The 22221-nt window shown below is 41.2% G+C and overlaps 1 protein-coding gene across 3 annotated transcripts in view; it reads left to right on the top strand.

Annotated features, from left to right (window-relative positions):
• RORA (RAR related orphan receptor A) overlaps window positions 1-22221 on the top strand; it is a 737001-nt gene that overhangs the window by 681014 nt on the left and 33766 nt on the right. For all 3 annotated transcript variants that reach the window (XM_032297775.1, XM_032297774.1, XM_032297776.1), the window contains one exon: window positions 11085-11170. In XM_032297775.1, coding sequence (XP_032153666.1) covers window positions 11085-11170 — 86 coding nt within the window. The remainder of the gene's footprint in view (window positions 1-11084; window positions 11171-22221) is intronic.

Raw genomic sequence — 22221 nt, forward strand, 5'->3', positions numbered from 1 at the left:
GTGTGCATGTGTGCCATGTGTGGTGTGCATATGTGTCATGTGCGTTTTATGTGTATGTGCCATGTGTGTAGTGTGCATGCCATGTGTGGTGTGCATGGGTGCCATGTATGTGACATGTGCGTGTGTGCCATGTGTGGTGTTCATGTGTGCCGTGTGTGTGACGTGCATGTGTGCTGTGTGTAGTGTGCCGTGTGTGTGGTGTGCATGTCTGCTGTGTGTAGTGTGCATATGTGCCATGTGTTTTATGTGTGTGTGCCATGTGTGTGTAGTGTGCATGTGTGCCATGTGTGGTGTGCATGTGTGCCGTGTGTGTGACATGTGCATGTGTGCCATGTGTGGTGTGCCATGTGTGTGGTGTGCATGTGTGCTGTGATGTGTGCATGTGTGCTGTGTGTGTGTAGTGTGCATGTGTGCCATGTATGGTGTACATGTGTGCTGTATGTGATGTGTGCTGTGTGTGTGTAGTGTGCATGTGTGCCGTGTGTGGTGTACATGTGTGCTGTGTGTGTTTGAGGTGTGCATCTGTGCCATGTGTGTGTGGTGTGCATCTGTGGTGTGTGTGAGCATGGTATATGTGAGTGTAGTATGCGTGGTATGTGTGAGCATGTGTGGTATAGGTGTGTAGTATGTGTATGTGTATATATGTGTATATGTGGTATATGTGTGCCTGTGTTACCATTTAAGATGGTAGCAGCTATTGGCATTAAAAAGGACCTGCTATTCTGAGCTCTGGCTGTGACAGTAAGATGTGCCCACAGCAGCTGTTAGCAATGAGTGTGTTTCCATCCGATGTGAAATGTGCTGCCACCACTTGTGAAATGGATTTCAAAACCTTGCCGTACTGAAGTACCAAAGTGTGTAAATGGTACACTTTTACTGCAAATTAAAAAGATTCACTTACTGCAGTGATAATGTCACACTCACTCAAGCTATCTTAAGTGACAGAGACACCCATTGACAAACAGTGGATAGCTTATAGCAGTATTTGCAGGATAGTCGTAGAATAGCATCAGAAATGTTTGTCTCTGCAGGCGGAAGAACCACCTTGGGCTGGAGGAGTATAAACTGAAAATGGAGTAGGAAGGACAGGATTGCAGGCCTCGTTTTGACATCTTTACATGGCAGTTGTGTTCTTACCTCTAGTGTATGTCTCACATAAAAACAAGTAGCTTCAAGATAGACACACAGGCTATGCATTTCTTTTAGTTGGGAAAAAATGACATTTATGAGGTGTTATATTGTCTGCATTGATGCTCAGATGTCAGACCTTCTTAAAATAAATCTGACAATCTCTTAGCTTGGTCGAGATCATTTCTTCTCCTTATGTCTCACAACTACTTAAATCCCCAAGGCCTGCTGCCTTTTTCTGTATTTCCCGTTCCTGCTAAGAAATAGCCACCAGCTCCTGCTGCTTCTCCTTGGGAACAGGCATAGAAACAATATTGCTATCCTTTGTCAGGTTGAGCTTATATGTTGTAATTAAGAATGGAAATGTTTCTTTAATCAGCATGTTTAAAGATTATGCATTTGGAGAAAGAGTCAGAAACAAGTCTTCAAGTTGTTTGGTCATTAGTATGCCTGGCTGAACTGGTTGTCTAAGAAAAGCATCATAAAAGAGAATTTTTCAAAAAATACCGTTGAGCCGCAATTCAGAAATACATTGGTGATGCATTTGAGAGGCTTAGAACTTGCCATATTTTGTGTCTAGATGTTAATGACCATGTCCTGGAAATTGGAGGTAAATATACTTGTTGAATTTCTAGGAGTTCATCACTAAGTCTTCAAGTGATTAATATGTGATCAATCACTTGAAGTGATTAATCTTAAAGTGATTAATATGTAAACATTTACACTTCTGCTTCTGGCAAGCCTAAATAATTTGCCTGTGATTTTAAATAAAACCCAGACCCTTCCCTCATCTCTCATCCAAAGCTTCATCCTCTTATTGATTCTAAGGACGCTTTTCTGAAATGGAAAACAGCACAGAAGTTAAGCAGAGATACAGGCTGTGGCCTAATCCTCTTAATGATCCTCACCCACTAAAATGATCTGTGGACCAAGAAAGTTTTGGTCAGGACACTGTGTTCCTGTGACTGTAAATGTATTATCTTTTTAGTCTTCTGGGCTTGCTATAGAGGGACGTAAATGCAGTTTCGAGGTTTAACGTTGTAAGTTATTTCCAGTCTTTTGCCATGAATCCAAAGTTTGTTTGGTTGGGGAATATTTCTTGAGTGCCATCTACTCAGTGAGCAGTAGCGGATCTTCAGAATGCCGTCAGAGCTCATGGAAAGAAATGATGGGTTCCTTTGCCTGGTAAGCTTTTATGACTTAACCTGGATTCTTGTTATTTTGACCCATTTCTGCACATCTTGCTTTGTGCGGCTGACTTTTGTGATGGCACAGTTATGGGGTTATGGAAATTGTGCAGGTGGTATTAGTAATCAGTGGTTGTTAAGGATTTGTGGGGTTTTGTGAAATTAGGTGTGAAGTTAAGACAGCTGTAAAGTGGAGTGGTTTTTCTCGTGGGCTTAGGTGTGAGAATGTTGGGGTAATTGCGTGGACTACGTAAGATTGTTTCATAAAATGCAGTAAGAGTAACTCATCAGAGTTACTCTTACTAGATAAGATCACCAGATTTGGTTTGTTTTTAAAGCTGTTTTCTTTTCTGTTGCGAAAAACAGACCTTGAGCAATGAAAGCAAAGAGCTGACCCCACTGCTGTCAGCTGTAAGTAAAGGAAGACTTCACCTAAATGTAGTGTAATTGTTCTTGTTAGAGAGAAAAAAGAAATTGGTACCTAAAGTGAGGTTGATAGCAAGAAACAAGTACATGTGGTTCTGTGAATCAGATGACTTTCTGGTCTAGTATTATCCAGAATTATGTAAGGGACACCATTGTTGGAAACAAAGTTATTAGGAATTTCCCTTGAGCATAGTCTAATCACTAAGCAAAATAAATGGGTTCTCTTTACTGCTGATATGAAATGACATTTAACCCACCCTGAGAGAGTCTAGAGGAGGACTTTTGTTAGACATTACTGATCCCAGGGTCCTACAACATCTTCAAGGACTTTATATTTTAAAATGTAGTTGATTCTAGAATCTTAGAGGGACCTTATGCCAAATAAGAACCGTTGGTTACCAATTACCTTTATCTTAGCCCCCGATATCACATAACCCCACAAATCCTTAACAACAAATACAGTCCATTGTTTATAAAACCAAGAGAGAGAAAAAACAAAAAGTAAAAAAAAAAAAAAAGAAAAAGATTGTATTGCTGATCGTGGTGGCATCATTTATTGGGTGAGAACTTATTTAGTATTTGACCCACTGGATGAGTATGATGAAGTATTACAAAGCTTATTCTCTTGCTGTTCAAGTCTTTCACCCAAGGTTTCAATTAGTAGTTACCAGGTAGATACCAAAAAAGGTAAAGAGTCAGTTGCCTTAAATTTAAACAGTTTGTGTATTACTATGTGATAGAAGAATTCTAGAGAGAATTGGATCTAAAAATCAAAGCCACCCACTGTTCTTCTATGTGAAAAATCTGTTTCCTCTCTGATTTGACAGAATTTCCCTGTCTAGGGATAAAAGTGCTCATTTGGATTTGGCTTTTAGCAAAGATACATATGCATCAGCGAATGTGAGTCAGTTTCTCCAGAAAGCTTAATCTAGTAGGGATGGAAACATATTACAAAGGATTAATATTCAGTTCCCATTGTCAGAACTACCTGCATATTCACAGAAAGCCACATGAGAAGTTGTGCCTGGCTTCCTTATTCTTCAGAGATTTCCTGCACACACAGCTCAGCTTTCTCTGAATTCAGACGGAGCATTCTGGCCCAGTATTTTACCCCTTACACACCTAGGTCTTAAAAAGACTGAAGAAAAATCGTCAAAGTTCCAAACTTCAGTTTTATCTTATTTTAAATTTGGTTCACAAATGTTTGATCTCTTGATGGTTTGAGGGGGTGTGTGTGTGTGTGTGTGTGTGTGTGTGTGTATTTGGCAGGTATTTATTGAAAAATGATTTTTTAAAGTCATTAGGTTTTCAGCAGAAATGACAATCCAGTTGAAGTTTTTAAGAAGTAGCTTATTTAGTAGGTACAGAACTTTTTTTTTAAATGGCTGTAATTTGATAGAGTCATTTGAGTCAGATGTTAATAGTAAGGCTTGATGTCAGAGGGTGACATATATGTTTATTATGTTAACAAGTGGGAATCGTATCATCTCCATGATGCCCCAGCAAGACTGTACAAGCCCTAGATAGAGCTAGGTCAAGGAATTTGCATAGAGAGGCGACCTCTCCATCTAAGGGCTCTTTCTCTTCTAAGTTGTGGATAAGATAGTAACATCGGGACCCATCAGCCCCTCGGGAAAGCATCTTGGAAACCAGTGATTAAAAAATTTAAGTCTAGCTAGCAAATGAAAATTATGGTTCTATGTAATTTTTATTCTCTTTGTGGCGTAGCCGAATATGGGTGATAGAACACAGCGTCACAATCTTTGCCAAGCATGATATGGCAAGCTTCCTGAAGCTTCCCATTTATATAGGTTTTTCATCTTCAAAGAGCTTTGTGAGCACTCATTTACCACCACCTGCCTGGGAGGTAGGAATTATTCCCACTTTATAGCTGGAGGAAGTGGAGGTGTAAGTGACTTGCTGAAGGTCACCCAGGGAGTCCAGTCTCAGATGGAGACTTGGAAGGGCCACCTCTACCTCTTAGCTGAGTTCACTCCCAGTGCTTTCTTTTTGGTGTCATGTCCCCTTGAGAGCCCCAGATCAGTGATGGCATAAATCAGAACGCATCAAATAATCTTGAATAGGAAAGAGACACCAAGTCTGTCTCATTTATGGCTGTTTCTGCATCAAACCCTGGGAAATCTGAACATAGAGAAGAAGCCATCTAACCTTCCAGAGGCTCATTTTCCACATCTGTAAAATGGGGATGATAAAACCTATCTGCCTCCTTTAGGGATGTTGAAAGCACCAAAATCAAAGCAAGCTAACAAGGATAATAACTTTGAAAACTTTGCAGAATTCTGCACAAACTCAGGCATTATTACTGTTTCCAAGAATGGCGATGAGCCTGCTTACTGAAGGAGGAGGGCTTTCTAATTGGAGGTCTAATTGTTTTGGCGATATTCAGTGAGGATGAAATACTGACATGAAAGGATCCAAAATCCAGAAAAGAAAATAATGTACTAGAAAAACACGTTAGTGTTATGTTGAATATATACTTAGACCAAGTAGACCAAGTGGCCAAACAACTCAGCATCAGTTTGCATAGGATGCAGCTAGAGCTCAGCTCTCCTCATCCCTGAGGGCTATTGAACATGCCTGGGCTGTGGAACATACCCATACACTGTTCCAAGTCACAGCTCCAGGTCGATGGTCTGTTCCCCTTCCACATGGAGCTGTAATGAGAACTCTCTGCAAACCCTTTTGGTGGCCCGGGGCCTCCCATGGCAGGGTAGAGAGAAAACAGTTTGCTCCCTCAACTCTCCACTCTAGCTCAATAGAGAAGGGGCACCACCCCAGAAGGAAGGTTTGCCAGAAAGGAGCTTGTTGGGGTAGACAGATGGAGAAAGGCTCTCTCCAGGCTGTTGCCTCCGCTCTGCAGCAAGGCTCACTGCCAGGTGCATTTCAGCCCCAACCTTTGCCCTCTCACTAGGCCACACTGGGCAGAGCACAACATGCATGACCATCTTTAGAAGCCCTGGAACAAGGGGGCCATGAAATTCTAGAAGCCTGGCGCTTCTGAAGTCCCTCCAAGGAACAAGGTGAAGACTCCGCAGCTCACCCCTGGCTAGCTTTGACACGCAAGCCAGGCCACCATTCAGGCAGCGGAAGCCTTTAATACCCTGGCAGTTTTAAATAGGGGATAAAATGAAGTGACTAATCCATAAAGGACTCAAGCCATTTTACTGAAAATAAAATCAAATGCCTTAGGGTTTTTCTTTTTAATCTTTATTGGTTTTCCTGCTTACAAAAGTAATGCATGCTGGTTGTAACAAATTCAAACATTAGAGAAATAGGTAACATAGCAAGTGAAAAGTCCGCCACATTCTCTGCACTCCAGAAAAAAAAAAGATTCTTGTAAAAGATAGGCTTTTTAAAGCACTAGTTTTTCACCATTTTTGCAAGACACACAAAATTGGTTGACATTCATAAGCATGACAGACATATTCGCATAAGGTGTACCCAAGGTTCAGCCAGCCATTGGCCAACCAACAGTAACCCCATCCCATTCAGTTCTATTCAAGAAAATATATGATTGTGCAAGTGAGGTAGAGTGAAAGATATTATTGGGGTGTCCTTGGGTCCATATTAGTTTACTTTTTATGTGAACTAATGAAAAACTTTAATTCTTTTAAAGTTTTATTAGAAACCAATTCCCTGTGACGCTCCTGCAACTTACAGCAACACACTGCTGTGTTGTAGCAAACAGTTAAGCAGCAATGTTGTGAAGGATTGCTGTGGTAGCCGGTATGAACTGCCTGTCGTATTATTTGGAGGATAAGCAGCTTTTCTCTATCCCCACCTCGGAAAGAGCTTAAAGTCTGGAGGAAGGAATTTCATTTCACCATAAGGCAGGATTTCTTATCAACAGCAACAATAATAATAACTACTATTTATTGAGTGCCAACTATTTCTAAGAACTATGTGATGTGCACATATAGAGAATACATATATAAAATGCTCATACAGATATCATATATATGCTGTGTCATTGATGTATCCCATCCTTGAACCTTCAAGTATGAAACTGAGGCTCAGAGAGGTTAAGTGATTTGCCTGGCCTTAAGAATTTTGTCAAATGCTGGCATTGGTCATTTTAGGGTTAAAATTCTAATCAGAAGTTTGTGAAACTGAGATCAGTGGCCTGGAAGGTTGATGATTATTTTTAGTTATAAACTAAGCAGATAACTCGCAGAAAGAGATGTTGACATCAGTTCCTGAGTCGTATGTAAGTTTAAACAAACTATGAAGGCGAGGTCTTTGGAACCCTGGTTAGTGATTGCTTAACAAGAGTGCAGTGATGACGATGACAGTGACGACAGTGACAGTAAATAGTGATGCCTGCCACATAGGGTGTTGGAGGAGTGAGACGTGATGCATGACACATTATTAGCACAAATACATGTAGGCATTATTATCAATTAATTTTATTACTATTGAGAAATCACTACTGACCCACAGCATGAAGTACTGGGTGACTCTAATACAATTTTTATTTTTCTAATTCTTTGGAAGAATGGGCATTGTTCTCTGGACCATGATATCTCTAAAGATATGTCCTGAGGAATAAATGTCATCTTAAGAAGGCTAGTGCTCAAGCTCTTATTCCTTTTATAATTAAAAATTCAAAGCGAACTTTTTATAGAAGTACAGTGCTGAATGACAGCCTAGCCCCAAGGACCACTTGGTTAATTAGCGCCCTTGCATTCCACGATTTCCTGATGCCCGCTGCCACTTGTTGTCAGCTCTTTGAAACTGCAGAAATTTGCCTCTGCAGGTGTGGAGAGCCTGTTTGAATTATATAGGGTACATGAGAGAGCAAATTATTGAGGCAATAGAGCTGAAAATGTGGGCAATTAGAATTTTTCATAGCAAGATTGTTCATCGTGAAGCCAATTCATGATTATATGTGTGCGTCTTGCTCCAGATACTCCGCTACACAATAAACTTCTTTGCTGGGATGAATATGCATGTGGGCTAATTTAATCAATATACTTGTGAACGTTGACAGTAGTGCTGTCTGACAGAACTCATCCTTTGAAATGCTGGCTGAGTTAATGTGTGCAGTATAGCTATGGGCCAAGATTCATAATTTGTGTTAAAAGAAGATTGTTTTGAGAAGACACCACACTACCTGGTGGGAAACCGAAAAGCCTGCATGATGAAAGGCAAAAGACAGAGGGATTATTGTCCTCCTTCTTGTTGGACAGAAAACTCAAATTCATGGAACTAAACTGCATCCTTTTGGAGAATTTGCAAGGCATGGACTGAATTTTTCCTCATGGATTCATTTGAATTCTGGAAATTGACTAAAAGGGGGGATGGAGATGGCTTTGTGCATTGTTGGATTAAATGGAGGGCTGAGGAAGTGCCCTGCTCCAATCTGCAAATACTTGCTTTCTGGGAATATCAACACGTGTGATCAGATCACATTCAGAGGGTTTGCTTTTGGAGTAGGGGAATTGTAGTCATTTCCTAAAGAGCGCTTGCAACTGAAATTGTCATCTGAGATGAGAGAACCATGCAGGAGGGAGCCTAGGAGAATAACTTAACCAATCAGAATACCAATTTGCTATCCAGAAACGATGAGATTCCCAGTGAAGCTTGTTTCAATTAATTCTGATGCTTTAGCCCACTAGAACTAAGCACAGGACACCGTGGGGACAAAGATCTAAGTGAATGGCCCCCTGTTTGGAAATACAAGTCAATCTACAGTGAGTCCATTTGTCCTAAGCTTCTTGGCCTCCACAGATCTCGTGACTGTCTCAGCTCAAGCATCCTCCAGACCTGAAAGCCCCCAGGAGCTGAAGCCTGGCTGAGGCCATCAGTCTTGTGTCACAGAGACACCAAACTCCTGGGTCTGCACAACAACTGCTCCCCACCTGCACCCCTGCCGTCACCCCCGCCAGGCCATGAGCCATTCCACGGGTGGACGTGCTGGGACCAGCATGGTACTTCCAAGGCCACCCCCATCATGAGCAGACCTCCATGCCACACAGACATTGCAGTCACAGCCTTAAACATCATTACTTCACTTCTCGTTAGTAATCCACTGTGAGTCCGGGCCGACTGGACGGGCGTACTGCACACCATTTTCATTTTGTCCAGATGCAGTCTGACTCGGTGTTCCCAATATGCCCTGCCCAGGGCCTTCCTGTTCTTACAAAAGACTAAAGAGACATGCTTAATCTCCCCTATTTTTACGATAGAATCAAGATAACTCTTGAAAGGCCCAAGATTAGCGTCAGGTAGTTCTGATGCTGACTTAAATGGTGGGACTAAAACCTAAAAGAAGTTTGTTCATCCCTAATTCCTGTCCTTACACCCTGAGGTGAGACATGAGCAGAAGCAGCTCCAAGTGAGTCTTCTTCATTTCATGTATAAATTCTGTTTACCTGGTGGTTCAAGGACTTTATGTGGCCTAATGATTCTATTCCTAGGGACCAGCGTAGGGGGAGGCTGGTTCTCATTCTAGACCACTCAATTCATGTAGAGAAAAGCAGGCGAGAACTCGCAGCCAGCTGATATCACCTTTCAGGATTTCTCTACTTCCACTTGGCTTTTGAGCATCTCTGGAAAGTGTTAGGCATAACTCACTTTCTCTCCAGTTGCAGAGCTGTGGCACAAACCTTTGCCTTGACTATATGAAACATATTGAAAGGGCTGTGAAGTATGAGACATTATTAGATGTTACGTTTCATAAAGAATTTTTCTTGAAAAAAAAAAAAGCCCAGTGTTCACATGAGGAGGAACACTTGGAAATGACAATTTTTGTTGAATGCAACCTTAAACATACTAAGATGCTTAACTCAAACTGTACCTGTTAGTGTCCAAAGTCACCATTACTAGAGTATTAGAAAGCCTCCAAAGTCTAGAAAATATGCTGGATGTGAGATTTGGAACTATCTCTAAATCTGGATAAGCAAAGAAACTCCGTATGCAAGCGCTGAAAAATGATGGCTAGCTTTTAGAATAGCTTGCACTCCGTAAAAGTCACCACAGTGCTTGCATTAGGCCCTGAGAAAGAGAGTTAGCAGTACACATAGTTTATAATGAGGTTAAATCCAGTAGTTTCATGTGTGCTCTTTCTAAGTATTGAATCCAGCATCACCTCAAATCCAAAGTAAGTGGTTGTGGAATTATCCCAGGATATGGGATTACATGAGAAGAAAAAGTGGGTTGTGGTCTATGTGTGGTGCTTACAGTGTGGGACATATTCTTTGGACGGAGAAATTACTCTGTGTAAGGCCTGGGGCTAGGTAAAGGCTGCATGAAAATGAAATAGACTGGGGCACGTGCAATTGTGTGTGTGTGTGTAACTCAGAGACTCTAACATGATACCCAGTAGTGAAAACCATGGGAAATGAATTTAGTGTAATGACACATTCCAGGTAAACCAGGTAGACTGTTCCCATCCTGTCTATATAGCTCAGCATTGGTCTTTATTTGATACATAAATTCTATTTAATAGTTGATCTAAGCATTTTCTTTTGCCTAATTATTCCTTATTTTTTAATCCTTAATTACGCTCTTTTTAACTTTGAGATATTTGTGTTTGCTTAGAAATGTGCTTTGTCTTATTTGAGAAATTTGGTGTGATACATGTTACTTGCTAGTCTTCCAGCATGAGGCATCTTTAAGTCATCAATTGGGTAGAAACACATGCCCTCTGTACCAGAAATTACTCAGTGTCCAGCGTAAAGAACTCACAAACAACATATCCTATTTGTCAGGATTCATCATTATTAAATTCAAACAGGATATTAACTCTGTGGTTAAAAGGTTTTGATTGTACACAAATGGACTAATTCTTAACACATGGCAACTGCATTAATTTTTTAAAATATAAGGAATTCTTACCATCATATATAACTTATTAATATTTTAAATTGAATCATTTTCCTAACTAGACCTGACTTTTTAGAGTGTATTTTTCTCTAGCAGTCAAGCTATAATGCTCAGCCAAGACAGATTTATGACCTTTTAAAAATAATGACGGAAAATGAGATGGGAGGAAACATTTCAGTATCTGCTTTGCTCTGAGTCCTAAACTGCGAACTCTCCAGTTCTTGAAGGCTTTGAAATGCTGATTCCAGTCTTCTTGTGGGTTCTTAAACACCTTCTCAAATGACCCATTTTAATAACCCGAAAGCTATTATATAACGAGCAGCCATAATTTAGTCCAGGGCTCTAGGGGGACCCTCACAGTTCAGCAATGAATAGTTAATGCAGTATAATGTTTAGCAGGTTATTAGTTTTCACTATACAAATGCTGATCAGGGAACGCTTTTATAAGGTGTTTAAAAGAAAATGTAATTAACTGGTTGCGTGCTTCTGTTGCAGCTCAAATTGAAATTATTCCATGCAAGATCTGTGGAGACAAATCATCAGGAATCCATTATGGTGTCATTACATGTGAAGGCTGCAAGGTAAGCCTTTTTCATTGTTGTTTCTATTAATGTTAGAATGTATCTTCTTGATTTTTATGTCTCCACTTATGTCTTAAATTTCAACTCCTTAGAATTTTGAGTGATAAGAAATCACAAGATAGAAGAAATAGTTTGTTGTTAAATTATAATTAAGGAAGTTATGTTTATTTTTACTCCTTCCTTCAAAATAACAGGAGACCACAAAAGGTATTTGAGCATTGCTTGTTTGTCACTTTCAGCCCCAGAGTTGAACTGATGAGCAATCTCTTTGGTAATCTTTTTTAAAAAAGAGCTAACTCCAGACTTGTACAATGTCCCTGTCATAAGCTTATAAAAAGGTGTCTCCAGTAAGTTTAATTGGAATGTCATTGAGTCTAATTGTTGGCACACATATGTTAACACATTTCGGCAAACTGCGGGAAAGCTATCAGGAAAACTGAGTTCTAGTCCTACTGCCTCCACTCCTCCATATTGTTTTGAGTGTGTCTTAATCTCTTTGTGACTCACTTGCTTCGTTTTAAAAGTGGGTATGACACCTGATCTTCCTACCATGGAGTACTCTTGCAAGAATAGAAGGAGAAGCTGTATAAAAAAAGTCCTTAAAAATGGAAAAGTGCTATTTAATTCTAAATATTATCAGTATTCTTCCTGTTATGATTATTTTTATTATTTCTGACCTTGATCATGGGGTGATATGTACAGCACATAGGTAATGTGCAAATTGGAAATAGAGATGTTTATTCAATTCAAGACCCCCCAAACCCAGATTACCTCTATTATTCAAATTTCAATTTATTAAGATTTAAATCCTCATGCTTGTATTGGAAGGGCCTTGAGACAGCTTACAGGATAAAACAGTGCAAAATAAACAGGAGAGAAGCTATTTAAACATGCGGGAGGCCTTTGAGACGACCGATTGCTACAACCAGGCCTCAGTCAGCTCTAAGGCTTTTTGACACGCAGGCAAAAAATAAAATCCACAAATTTGGTTAGCTTTCCTTTCATGAAATTAGAAAATACAAGGTTGTAAAAGACAAAATCACCTATAGACTCACAGGACTACTGAGAAACTTCAAGGAAATTAACCTCGTAATTGCCTTAATTCTTCATTTGACTGTTAGTCATGGTAACATTTGCTAATTTGTACGTGTACAGACGCTTCATGTTGATCCCATCTTAGCAAAGCTCTAGATTTCAGCACACTACAGAACCATCCATGCCCTTTCCTTCCAAAATCTGCCCTCCCTCAAAATTTGTTGACTAATTAAATAAAGTAAGCAAAATGAGAGGCTGGGCATGGTGGTGTGTACCTATAGTCCCAGCTACTCAGGGAAAACTGATGCAGGTTTATCACTTGAGTCCAGGAGCTCAAGGTTACAGTGAGCTGTGATCACAGCACTGAACTCCAGCCTGGGCAACAGAGCAAGACCCTAAAAAAGTAAATAAAAATAATGAAATACAAAGAAAATGAAGTAATCTGTCTGGTGTTTGCCATCCCAGATTATAAGATAAGAGTGATCTGCCTGTGGCCACTGTCATCTCCTTGTTTTTGGAGTTGGTTTGGCTGACATGGCCAGGTAGCCATTGCCTTTAACCCTCACCCCATCTGTGTTGCACCTCCCTAAGCTGTGTCCCTGGTAGGCATGCCATGGCCCTTCTTGATGAAGGGTTTATAGACTGCATCGCTTGGCTGCTGGGAGTGCCAGTGCTTTTTGCGCCTTGCATATCACCTGGGTGTCTTCTTAAATGGGCAGGGTTCTAGGCAGCATCCTGGATGCCAGTTCGCTACTTGTCCCTTCATTCTGCCCACAAAACTGATCATTTCCTCTGAGTCTGTCAGTGAGGCAAGTGATTATCTAGGACTTGATAAAAGTGATTGATGGAAGTGATTATCTAGGAATTGAGTCTGGGGCAAGGACAAGGGTGGGGGTACTACTTCATATGAAATACCTCAACAATTTGGAAGATTAATTAACAGCATGCTGTTGAGTAAAATCTAAGCTGACTCTCTGAGTACCACCGTTCACATAGGCACAAACAATTTTCTTTTTACGCTTAATATTAACGTGACCGAAATAAAAGCAATAAGGAAACAAAAGGTGCATTCCAAAGTTGTCATTTTTCTAGATTCCCTTCCAGATCTTGTCTGCATATGTCCTCAGTGCCAAAGTGGCTTTCATTTATCTGTGGTTCTGTTCCCCTGCTCTGTTGACTTTATGCGATGAAAACCACAAAACAAATAAAACATAATTTTATTAGCAGATTGGGCCTGTGCCTAGCTAGGGACTTGAACAATGTTATGTATTTATATTTGATACATATACGATTTGTTCTCCATTATAATTTCTCTCTGTTGTAACTAACATTTTTATTCCTAGTTCTAAAAATAGACTTCTGTTTTGCCATTTTCCGTTTATTGTTTATCATGTTCTAACCAGGTGAGGGTGGTTCTATCATGATCAATTGTAAATAACTTGGCTGTGGTTAAACATCAGAAAAATTTCACATTAGTCATATCAAATAGATATCTAAGAGAAAAAAGATGATCAGTCATCTTCTGAGCTAATCATTTCGTGAATGTATTTTAAATTGCATTTTTAAATTAATAACCTGAAACCATAAGAAACTAGAGAACCTGTTTAATTGCTGAAATAATTATTTTAGCACATAGTTGTGAAGCATTGCACATGCACAGCAGAACTGGTAGAAGTCTTGGTAGCTCTTTCTGTCATTTCTGGCTGTTCCTAGCTCATCCTCTCCCGGTCCCCTTTGCTGCCTGTAGAGAAAGAGCAGATGCCATGCTTCTACTGTAACTCTGGGACCAGGCTGCACGAGTTGAAATCCCAGCTCTGCTGTTTACCAGCTTGAGTACCTACACCACGGCTCTGTGCCTCAGTTCCCCCATCTGTAAAATGACGACTGTAATTGTCATAACTCGTAGGGTTGTCACATGCATTTAAGGAAAGTACCTGGAAGAATGCCAGACGCATCACAAGCACTTAGTGTTGGCCGCTGTTATCATTGTCATTACTAGGCAGACTTCTTCGTGGCTTGGTAATGCTGCTCTGTATAGTTAGATATTGTTTCTGGGACATCTGTGGGCGTAATCTTGATTTTTGTGACCATTTGCAATGTGTTATGTGAAATCTACCAATAAAAAGAATACCGTGAGCACTCCCTGGGGGGCCAGGGACTATGCAAGCACTATAAGGATCTAAAGACATAGAAGACCAAATCTTTCCCTTAAGCAGTTTATGGTCTAGTTGTAGAGATGGGGCTTGCATATGGAAAGCTAAATAGCAATGCAATAACTAAATATAGAGTAAGTCCACAATCTGTGATATACATAAGAAGCACGTATAGGCTGGGCACAGTGGCTTACGCCTGTAGTCCCAGCAATTTGGGAAGCTGAGGTGGGAGGAACATGTGAGCCCAGGAGTTCAAGACCAGCCTGGGCAACATAGCAAGACTCCATCTCTACAAAAAAACTAAAAAAGATTAGCAAGGCACAGTGGTGTTTGCCTGTAGTCCCAACTACTCTGAAGCCTGAGGCAGGAGGATCCCTTGAGCCCAGGAGTTCAAGTCTGCAGTGAGCTACGATGGTGCCATTGCATTCCAGCCTGGCAACAGAGCAAGACCCTGTCTCCAAAAGAGAAAAAAAAAGAAGCACATATCCACTAGGCAACATGCTGAGGTGGTCTAGAGGAGAGTGGCCTAGCAAGGGGTCACTGAGGAGGAACCAATGGTGGGCTGGAGGTGAGGGATTTTCCCAGTGAAGGTGGACTGGGAGGACATCCTGGGCTGAGGAAGGAGAACAAGGAATGGCAGAGGCAAGAGCCCAGAAATAGAGCAGTCTTGGAGGTATTTAGGGGATAGCACATAACCCAGGTTCATAGAAGCAAAGGGTCCCTTTCTGTAGATAGTAGAAGATGAAGGTAGACAGGCACTCCATCCCCAAATTTTTAAGGAACTCCGTTATGCCAAGGTTTTTATTATAAAGACATTTGACTTGTTCTCTTGAAAGAGTCAGAGCACAATGCATTGGCACTGCTGGAGCCCTGAATATTGCATTTCAGAAGAACGTATGTTAGAATCCAGGCCTGGAAGGTTTAAGTTCTGTTCAGAGACATTTCTGAGCTCTTGGAAAAGACTTCAATTTCAGCCTTGGGTGAGCATGGTGAGGGGGCAGAACATGCACGGGGGCAGTCCTGCCGGGGAGGAGGGGCAGCTCGTGCCCCATGCCAGCAGAGGAAAAGGCCATAGTAACACTGGAGGCTGTAGATGTTAAAGTTCAGTCTTCAAAGTGAATACACATATGAAGTGTTATGAGGAAAATGATAATCGGTTAAGGTTTTCTTTTGAGAAATTGTCTTGTTTGCCATTCAACTTGTGTTCCTAATTTCATTATGAGAATAGCAGCTGCTCAGACAATAAGGAGGAAAATATTATCTCAAGACACACACACACACAGACACACATTTTAAAATCCATATCCTTTTAGACATTTTGGCTGTACAATTTTAACTGCAAGTTTTTTAATGATAATGCATGATCCAGTATTGGGGTTAGTGAATTGGTTTCTGATTACATTTAAAACCTTTTCCTCTGTGTAAGACTAAGAACAAAGTGGCATTCATTTGCCCAATGTATACTCATCAATTAATACATTTCAGATGATGTCTTATTCATAGCTTCCTCTTCTACCCAGTAAAGTTAATTTGAGATAATATCTCTGTGTTAACAAATCTGTTTTCTTAAACTAACAATAAAAAAGACTTCTCAAAAATATCTAGAGTATTTAAGTGACACCCTGCCCCATTGAAGTTGTTAATGCCATTTCTGGAGCTTTTTATGTTTATGTTAAAAAGAAATTTTTATGAATGTTCCTTTGAGGCCCAAATTGTCTTTTAGAGGATTGTAATATTTTTATCTCAGTTGTGAAATGTCTCTAGCCCTGAACTAATTCTGTCCACTTTTCAGCATTGATACATTCATACTCAACATTTTTATTTTAATGCTTTTAAACACGTGGCCCCAGTATTAGAGCTAGGCACGTAAAATGAAAATTAGGCTTGGGGGAGGATAAGCTATTATTGCATCCTTAGGATGCCTGAGTTTCAGTTCTGTGGTACACGGGCAATAAACAAAAATTTTTGTTTAGCTAAATCTTCCAGTCCTCTGATGAAATGTGCAAGTGGTAGGCTGTGTTAAGCCCCAGTTTTCATCAAGATGATTCAGGTTTCTTTTTTATTTGTTTGTTTTGATCTTAATCATGTCTCGGTAACTGCTGCCCTTTCTCAGCTCACAGAAGATGCTGGGCTCAAGGCCATGTGGTAGAGAGATCCCTGACAGAGCACCTGGCTCGGGGCAGGTCCTCAAGCATGCTTGGGAATAGCCATTGCTGAAGGTCTTCACTTGGTTTGAATCTGAGCACGGCAAAGTACAGGCAAAAGCAGACATCTACACTTACCAAGTAAGACACGTGGCAGCTTTAATCAGAGACCACTTACGCATACAATTCTACAGGGAGCCCAGTCACTGTTGAGCAAAAACATAGCTCAGGAAATCTGAATTTCTGTGATTTATTACTGCCAGATGTATGCGTGTAGGGCTGCACCAGCTAACTTGTATGAATGAGGCTGCCTACTCTTTCTAAAGAACAAATTTTTTTCTTCATACGCTTCTTTGAGGACTCTTTTTCTGCCCCCCGCCCAACTTTAATTTTATCATTTCCTCTGCTTGATTTTAATCCATGCGTGCCCTTTGTTTACCCTTCAATAAAATGAAGGTATCCTCTTTTTACCCCTCTAGCCAGATACTTAACTTTTGGCCCACATTGATCCAAAGGCATTTCTTTCTTCTCACCCCCACGCTTCTAAACATTCTCAACGGAAAGCTGCCAAGATAAACAAAATTGTAACACAGGACATGCTTTTACGTAGAAGATTCTCTGCTTTTCTTAGTCTCAGACGTAGAGTGAAAGGTAGATATGCACCCCCTTCCGCAGTCCCCCAAATTTCAAATTTTTACTTCTGTTGGAAAATACAATAATTTGGGCAGGCATGTGAGCATTCACAATAAATCACAGAGTTATGAATAAATCTTGGTTGTCAAAAGCAAGTGTATAGCCATTCCAAAGCGCCTGCCATTAGAATTCAGCAAGGCAGCTGTCAGCTGTTTTCTTGTAATTAAACAGCCAATGAGCAGCTAATTAAGACATATGTGTATACAGAAGTGGAAGTGGGTATGTTAATGAACTGTAGGAATCAATTCATTAAGTGAAAATTGTCAAAAGACCAAACATCAGATCAGCATTTCAGCCTGTGTTTCACTGAGAACGAGCCCCACGCAGAAGAGGACCCCTCAGAGTCAGACCCCCGCTCACCTTCCTGGCCACACCCACGGTGCAGTGTCCAGCCAGCCCGCACTCTTGGGCAAAACTGTTAAGAACTCCAGTGAGAAGTGCCAGGCATGTTTCTAGACTTTTAAAGTATATGTAGCCAATGAGTGCTTTCCTACCACTTTGGAAACCTGGTACTTGACACCCTACAAAATGCCATCTCCCTGGTCTGAACCATTGCAGGGAACTCGGGCTACAGAAATGAAAAGTGGTTTTTGCTTGTTTGTTTTGTTGTTTGTTCATCTTTCGCTGCTTTCAGTCGACCCTACCTGTTTGTCTCGGAGCTTCTGAGGTGGTGTAGTAAAAAGTCTGTGGCCTTTGGAATAAGATGCGCCCCGGATTCCGGAATTCAAATCCTGGGCCCTCCCCTTACCTGCTCTGTGACTTTGGGCACATGGCTTAACCTCTCTGAACTTTAACTTTCTCGTTTGTAAAGCAGATACACAAATCCCTACTTTGCCAATTGTAGGTCGTTGTAGATTGCAAATGAGGACGGCAAAGCATCCTGCAAGGTGCCCACTGTGGAGTAGGTGCTCAGCCTGTCGTCACCACTGCTTTTATCACTACCACCATTTTTTCCTCTAGTCATTCATTCAACAAAGATTTGTTGATTTCTCTAACTATTGGGTTAGCTACTGGAAACAAAGAAACAAGGCAGTCAGTCCCTGGGAAAAGTAGATATTAGTAATTTAACAAGGTAAGGCTATAGGAGGGGATAAATACAGGACTGTAAGGGTATACATGGGAGGGGCCCCTCAACCAGCTTGGTGAGGGCCAAGGTCAGAAAAGGCTCCCAGAGCAAGTGAATGTCTTCTCAGTGAATCCTGAAGGGAAGGCGAGAGTTTCTTTGGGGAACTGTGAACATCGCAGTTTAGGCTTGGTCAGAGTATGACTTTGAAAAGAGCTGGCTGGACATGTGGCCATCGCTTGGTCATCAGCAGGGAGCCATTAAGGGCTCATAAGCGGAGAAGTGACTTGATCAGTTTGATGTTTTAGAAAGATATTTAGTAACTGTGTGCAATGGATTGGCGGGAATGAGAATGGAAACAGGGGTCCCAGTTGGGAGGCTGCATAATCACCAACTCAAGAAGTGAAAGACGTGGAAAGATAAGAAAACAGTAGTAAAGATGGAGACAAGTAGATGGATCTGAGAAATGGGAAGGTGCCAAGAAGCAGCCTGATGTGTAGTGGTGCTTGGATATGGATGGGGAGGAGGCAGAGATGAAGGGAAGCCCTTTTTTCTCCCTTGAGTAACTGACAGAAATATGGTGCCTGTCACTGAGCAAGAAAACACTGGAGGAGACAAGGCTGGGAAATACGCTGTCGGTGAAGATGTATTCTCCTCTAGGTCAGGCACAGTGGCTCATGCCTGTAATCCTGGCACTGTGGAAGGCAGAGGCAGGTGGATCACTTAAAGCCAGAAGTTCAAGACCAGTATGGGCAAGAAAGTGAAACCCGGCTGGGCGCGGTGGCTCACGCCTGTAATCCCAGCACTTTGGGAGGCCGAGGCGGGTGGATCACGAGGTCAAGAGATCGAGACCATCCTGATCAAAATGGTGAAACCCCGTCTCTACTAAAAATACAAAAAAATTAGCTGGGCATGGTGGCGCGTGCCTGTAATCCCAGTTACTCAGGAGGCCGAGGCAGGAGAATTGCCTGAACCCAGGAGGCGGAGGTTGCGGTGAGCCGAGAACGCGCCATTGCACTCCAGCCTGGGTAACAAGAGCGAAACTCCGTCTCAAAAAAAAAAAAAAAGAAAGTGAAACCCTGTCTGTGCCACAAAAAGTTAAAAAATTAGCCAGTCATGGCGGCATATACCTGTGGTCCCAGCTACTGAGAAGGGTGAGCTGGGAGGATCACTTGAGCCCAGGAAGTCAAGGCTGCAGTGAGCTGTGATCGCACCATTGCACTCCAGCCGGAATGACAGAGACCCCGTCTCTAAATATATATATATGTATACACACACACACACACATATATACATATACACACACATACATATATATACACATTCACATACATATCTATATATACATACATACAAATATATATATATGTGTGTGTATGTGTGTGTGTGTGTATGTATATATATATATATTCTGCTCCAGAAAGGAAAATAAAAATCAGCTGAAGTTTTTAGAACTTAATGGGTAGGGGAAAGGTAATGGGGTTCTAGAAGGCGAAACCACAACTTTGGGTGAATGCCTATCCAAAGTCCGGGGGATGCATTCACACAACGTAATGGGGAGCTGGGGACTCAGTGAGGATGAGACCCAGGCCAGCCACGTGCTGGCAAACTGTGAACAACTGGCTCTCTGGAAAGCAGAAAGTGTCTATCTGTACGTAGTTAACTTTGGTACCTATCTCACTGATACAGTTTCTCACAATTTTCAAACAATAATACAATATACAATATTTTTATTATAAATTTCATACAGACAAATGATTCTCACTGAATGCTCTCATGATTTTGGCTGAACTCTTACATCCATCCTGTGGTTACAGTTGAGGAAAGACTAGTCCCAACATGAATGTTCGTTGATATTTTGTTTACATTAATGAATAAGAAGACAGTGAAATAACAAAGATGTTTTGGAGCTTCATTCATTCGCCAGTGATGGCATGAACAACTTTCTTGCTGAATCAGTAAATAGTTTTCAAATGCTAGAAGAACATTTCCTCCACTTCTTGTGTTATTCACAATGAGATCACTAGACATGATGTACTGTTAAGTTTAATCTGCATTATTATTTTCTTTCTTTTTTTTTTTTTTTAAGAGACAGGGTCTCACTCTGTTGCCCAGGCCAGAATGCAGTGATACAATCATAGCTCACTGCATCCTCAAACTCCCAGGTTCAAGCAGTCTTCCCACCTCACCTTACCAGGTACCTGGGACTACAAGCACATGCTGCTACACCTGGCTGGGTTTTTTGTTTTTTTTGTTTGTTTTGTTTTTTTTTTGAGATGGAGTCTTGCTCTGTTGCAGGCTGGAGTGCAGTGGTGCAGTCTCAGCTCACTGCAACCTCCACCTCCTGGGTTCAAGCGATTCTTCCGCTCAGTCTCCTGAGTAGCTGGGACTACAGGCACATGCCAAATGTCTGGCTAATTTTTGTATTTTTAGTAGAGACAGGGTTTCACCATGTTGGCCAGGATGATCTCGACCTCTTGACCTCACGATCCATCTGCCTCGGCCTCCCAAAGTGCTGGGATTACAGGCATGAGCCACTGTGCCCAGCCAATTGTTTCATTTCTGTAGAGACAGGGTCTGTGTTGCCCAGGCTGGTCTCAAACACTTGGCCTCAAGTGATCCTCCTGCCTCAACCTCCCAAAGTATTGAGATTACAGGCATGAGCCACTGCACTCGGCCATCACTTTTAAAATCTAGACAATAAGCAAAATAATAAGCCAAAACCTGATTTGTAGCATTTGCCAATTTCTGTGGTGTAAATAATCCCACCAATGGCCATCTTCAAGCCACCCGACCTGCCCTTTCACAGAATGCGTAGTAGGGAAGGGATGCACAGCAGCATATCATGATTTGTATTTCCCCTTCAGATATAAGGGTAACTGATGTAAATGACCTGAAGAACGTCGATAATAGTAAAGTAATCATTAAAAAATAAGTTAATTTTTTTTGTCAGGAATGTATCAGTTAATGTGTAATAACAGATTTAATAACTAGACTTAACAGAATTCCTGAAATTTTAGCACTCAGCTCTTGCAACCTGACCTGAGCCTTCTAAATACCATGGCCTCCATCCCAGTTTGCAGAGCTCCCATCTGGTGGGGTCAGTGAACAAATTCATAGTGTGCAGTCATACTTTTTTTTAAGAAAAAGCATTAGGGAATAGAATTTCCCAGCAAAGGTAAGGCACATATCAGAAATAAAAGTAAGTGAAAGGTGTTTTGAAAACCTAGGTGAAATAAGGAAGGAAACACTGAAGAGATGTCTTTGAGACTCCAGAAATTGAAACAAAAGGTGGATATGCAGGGACTCCGTGTCAGGAAATCGAGATTGTGTGACATCGTTTCGTTTTTCCCACACTGAAGAAGATACATGTGAGTGAGAGGGTACTGATTGTAAAATCAGGACATGAGATTGAGTCTCAGCACTGACCCTTACCAACCATGGGACCCAGGACAAGTCATTTAACATCCTAGGCTTCATTTTGTTTTTGGCAAATAAGAAAACTAGAATCAATCTCTGGTTCTTTGCAAAAGGAAATCAATGTCTTCAGGGAGCTTTTAAAAAATATTTACTAAAAAAAAGACAATTTTTTTTCTTTTTTGACCTATACAAATGGTAATTTCTTATTGTTCAGACTACTGTGTGTGCCTGGACCACATCCCCGAGGGTTCTGGTTCGATAAATCTAAGGTTTATCTTTTGAAAGGTCTGTGGGTGTTTCTGATGCATCACCAGTTTGTGAACTACTTTACCTGAGAATCTCTCAACTTCTTTCAGTGCCAAAGACCTGTTTGTTCTGATTTTTTATTTGCAATAGCTGCATGTTAATATGCTGCCACTAGGTGGTGGTAGTGCGCCACAGTCTCACTAAGCACATACTTCCCTGAAATGTATCATGGTGGCTCTCTGCTCAAGCCCACCATGTTTGCACATGTACATCTTCATGTCTTTGGACATCCATAAA

Source organism: Sapajus apella, unplaced genomic scaffold, assembly GCF_009761245.1.
Source record: "Sapajus apella isolate SASKATOON/1434 unplaced genomic scaffold, GSC_monkey_1.0 scaffold37, whole genome shotgun sequence".
Taxonomy (NCBI): Eukaryota; Metazoa; Chordata; class Mammalia; order Primates; family Cebidae; genus Sapajus; species Sapajus apella.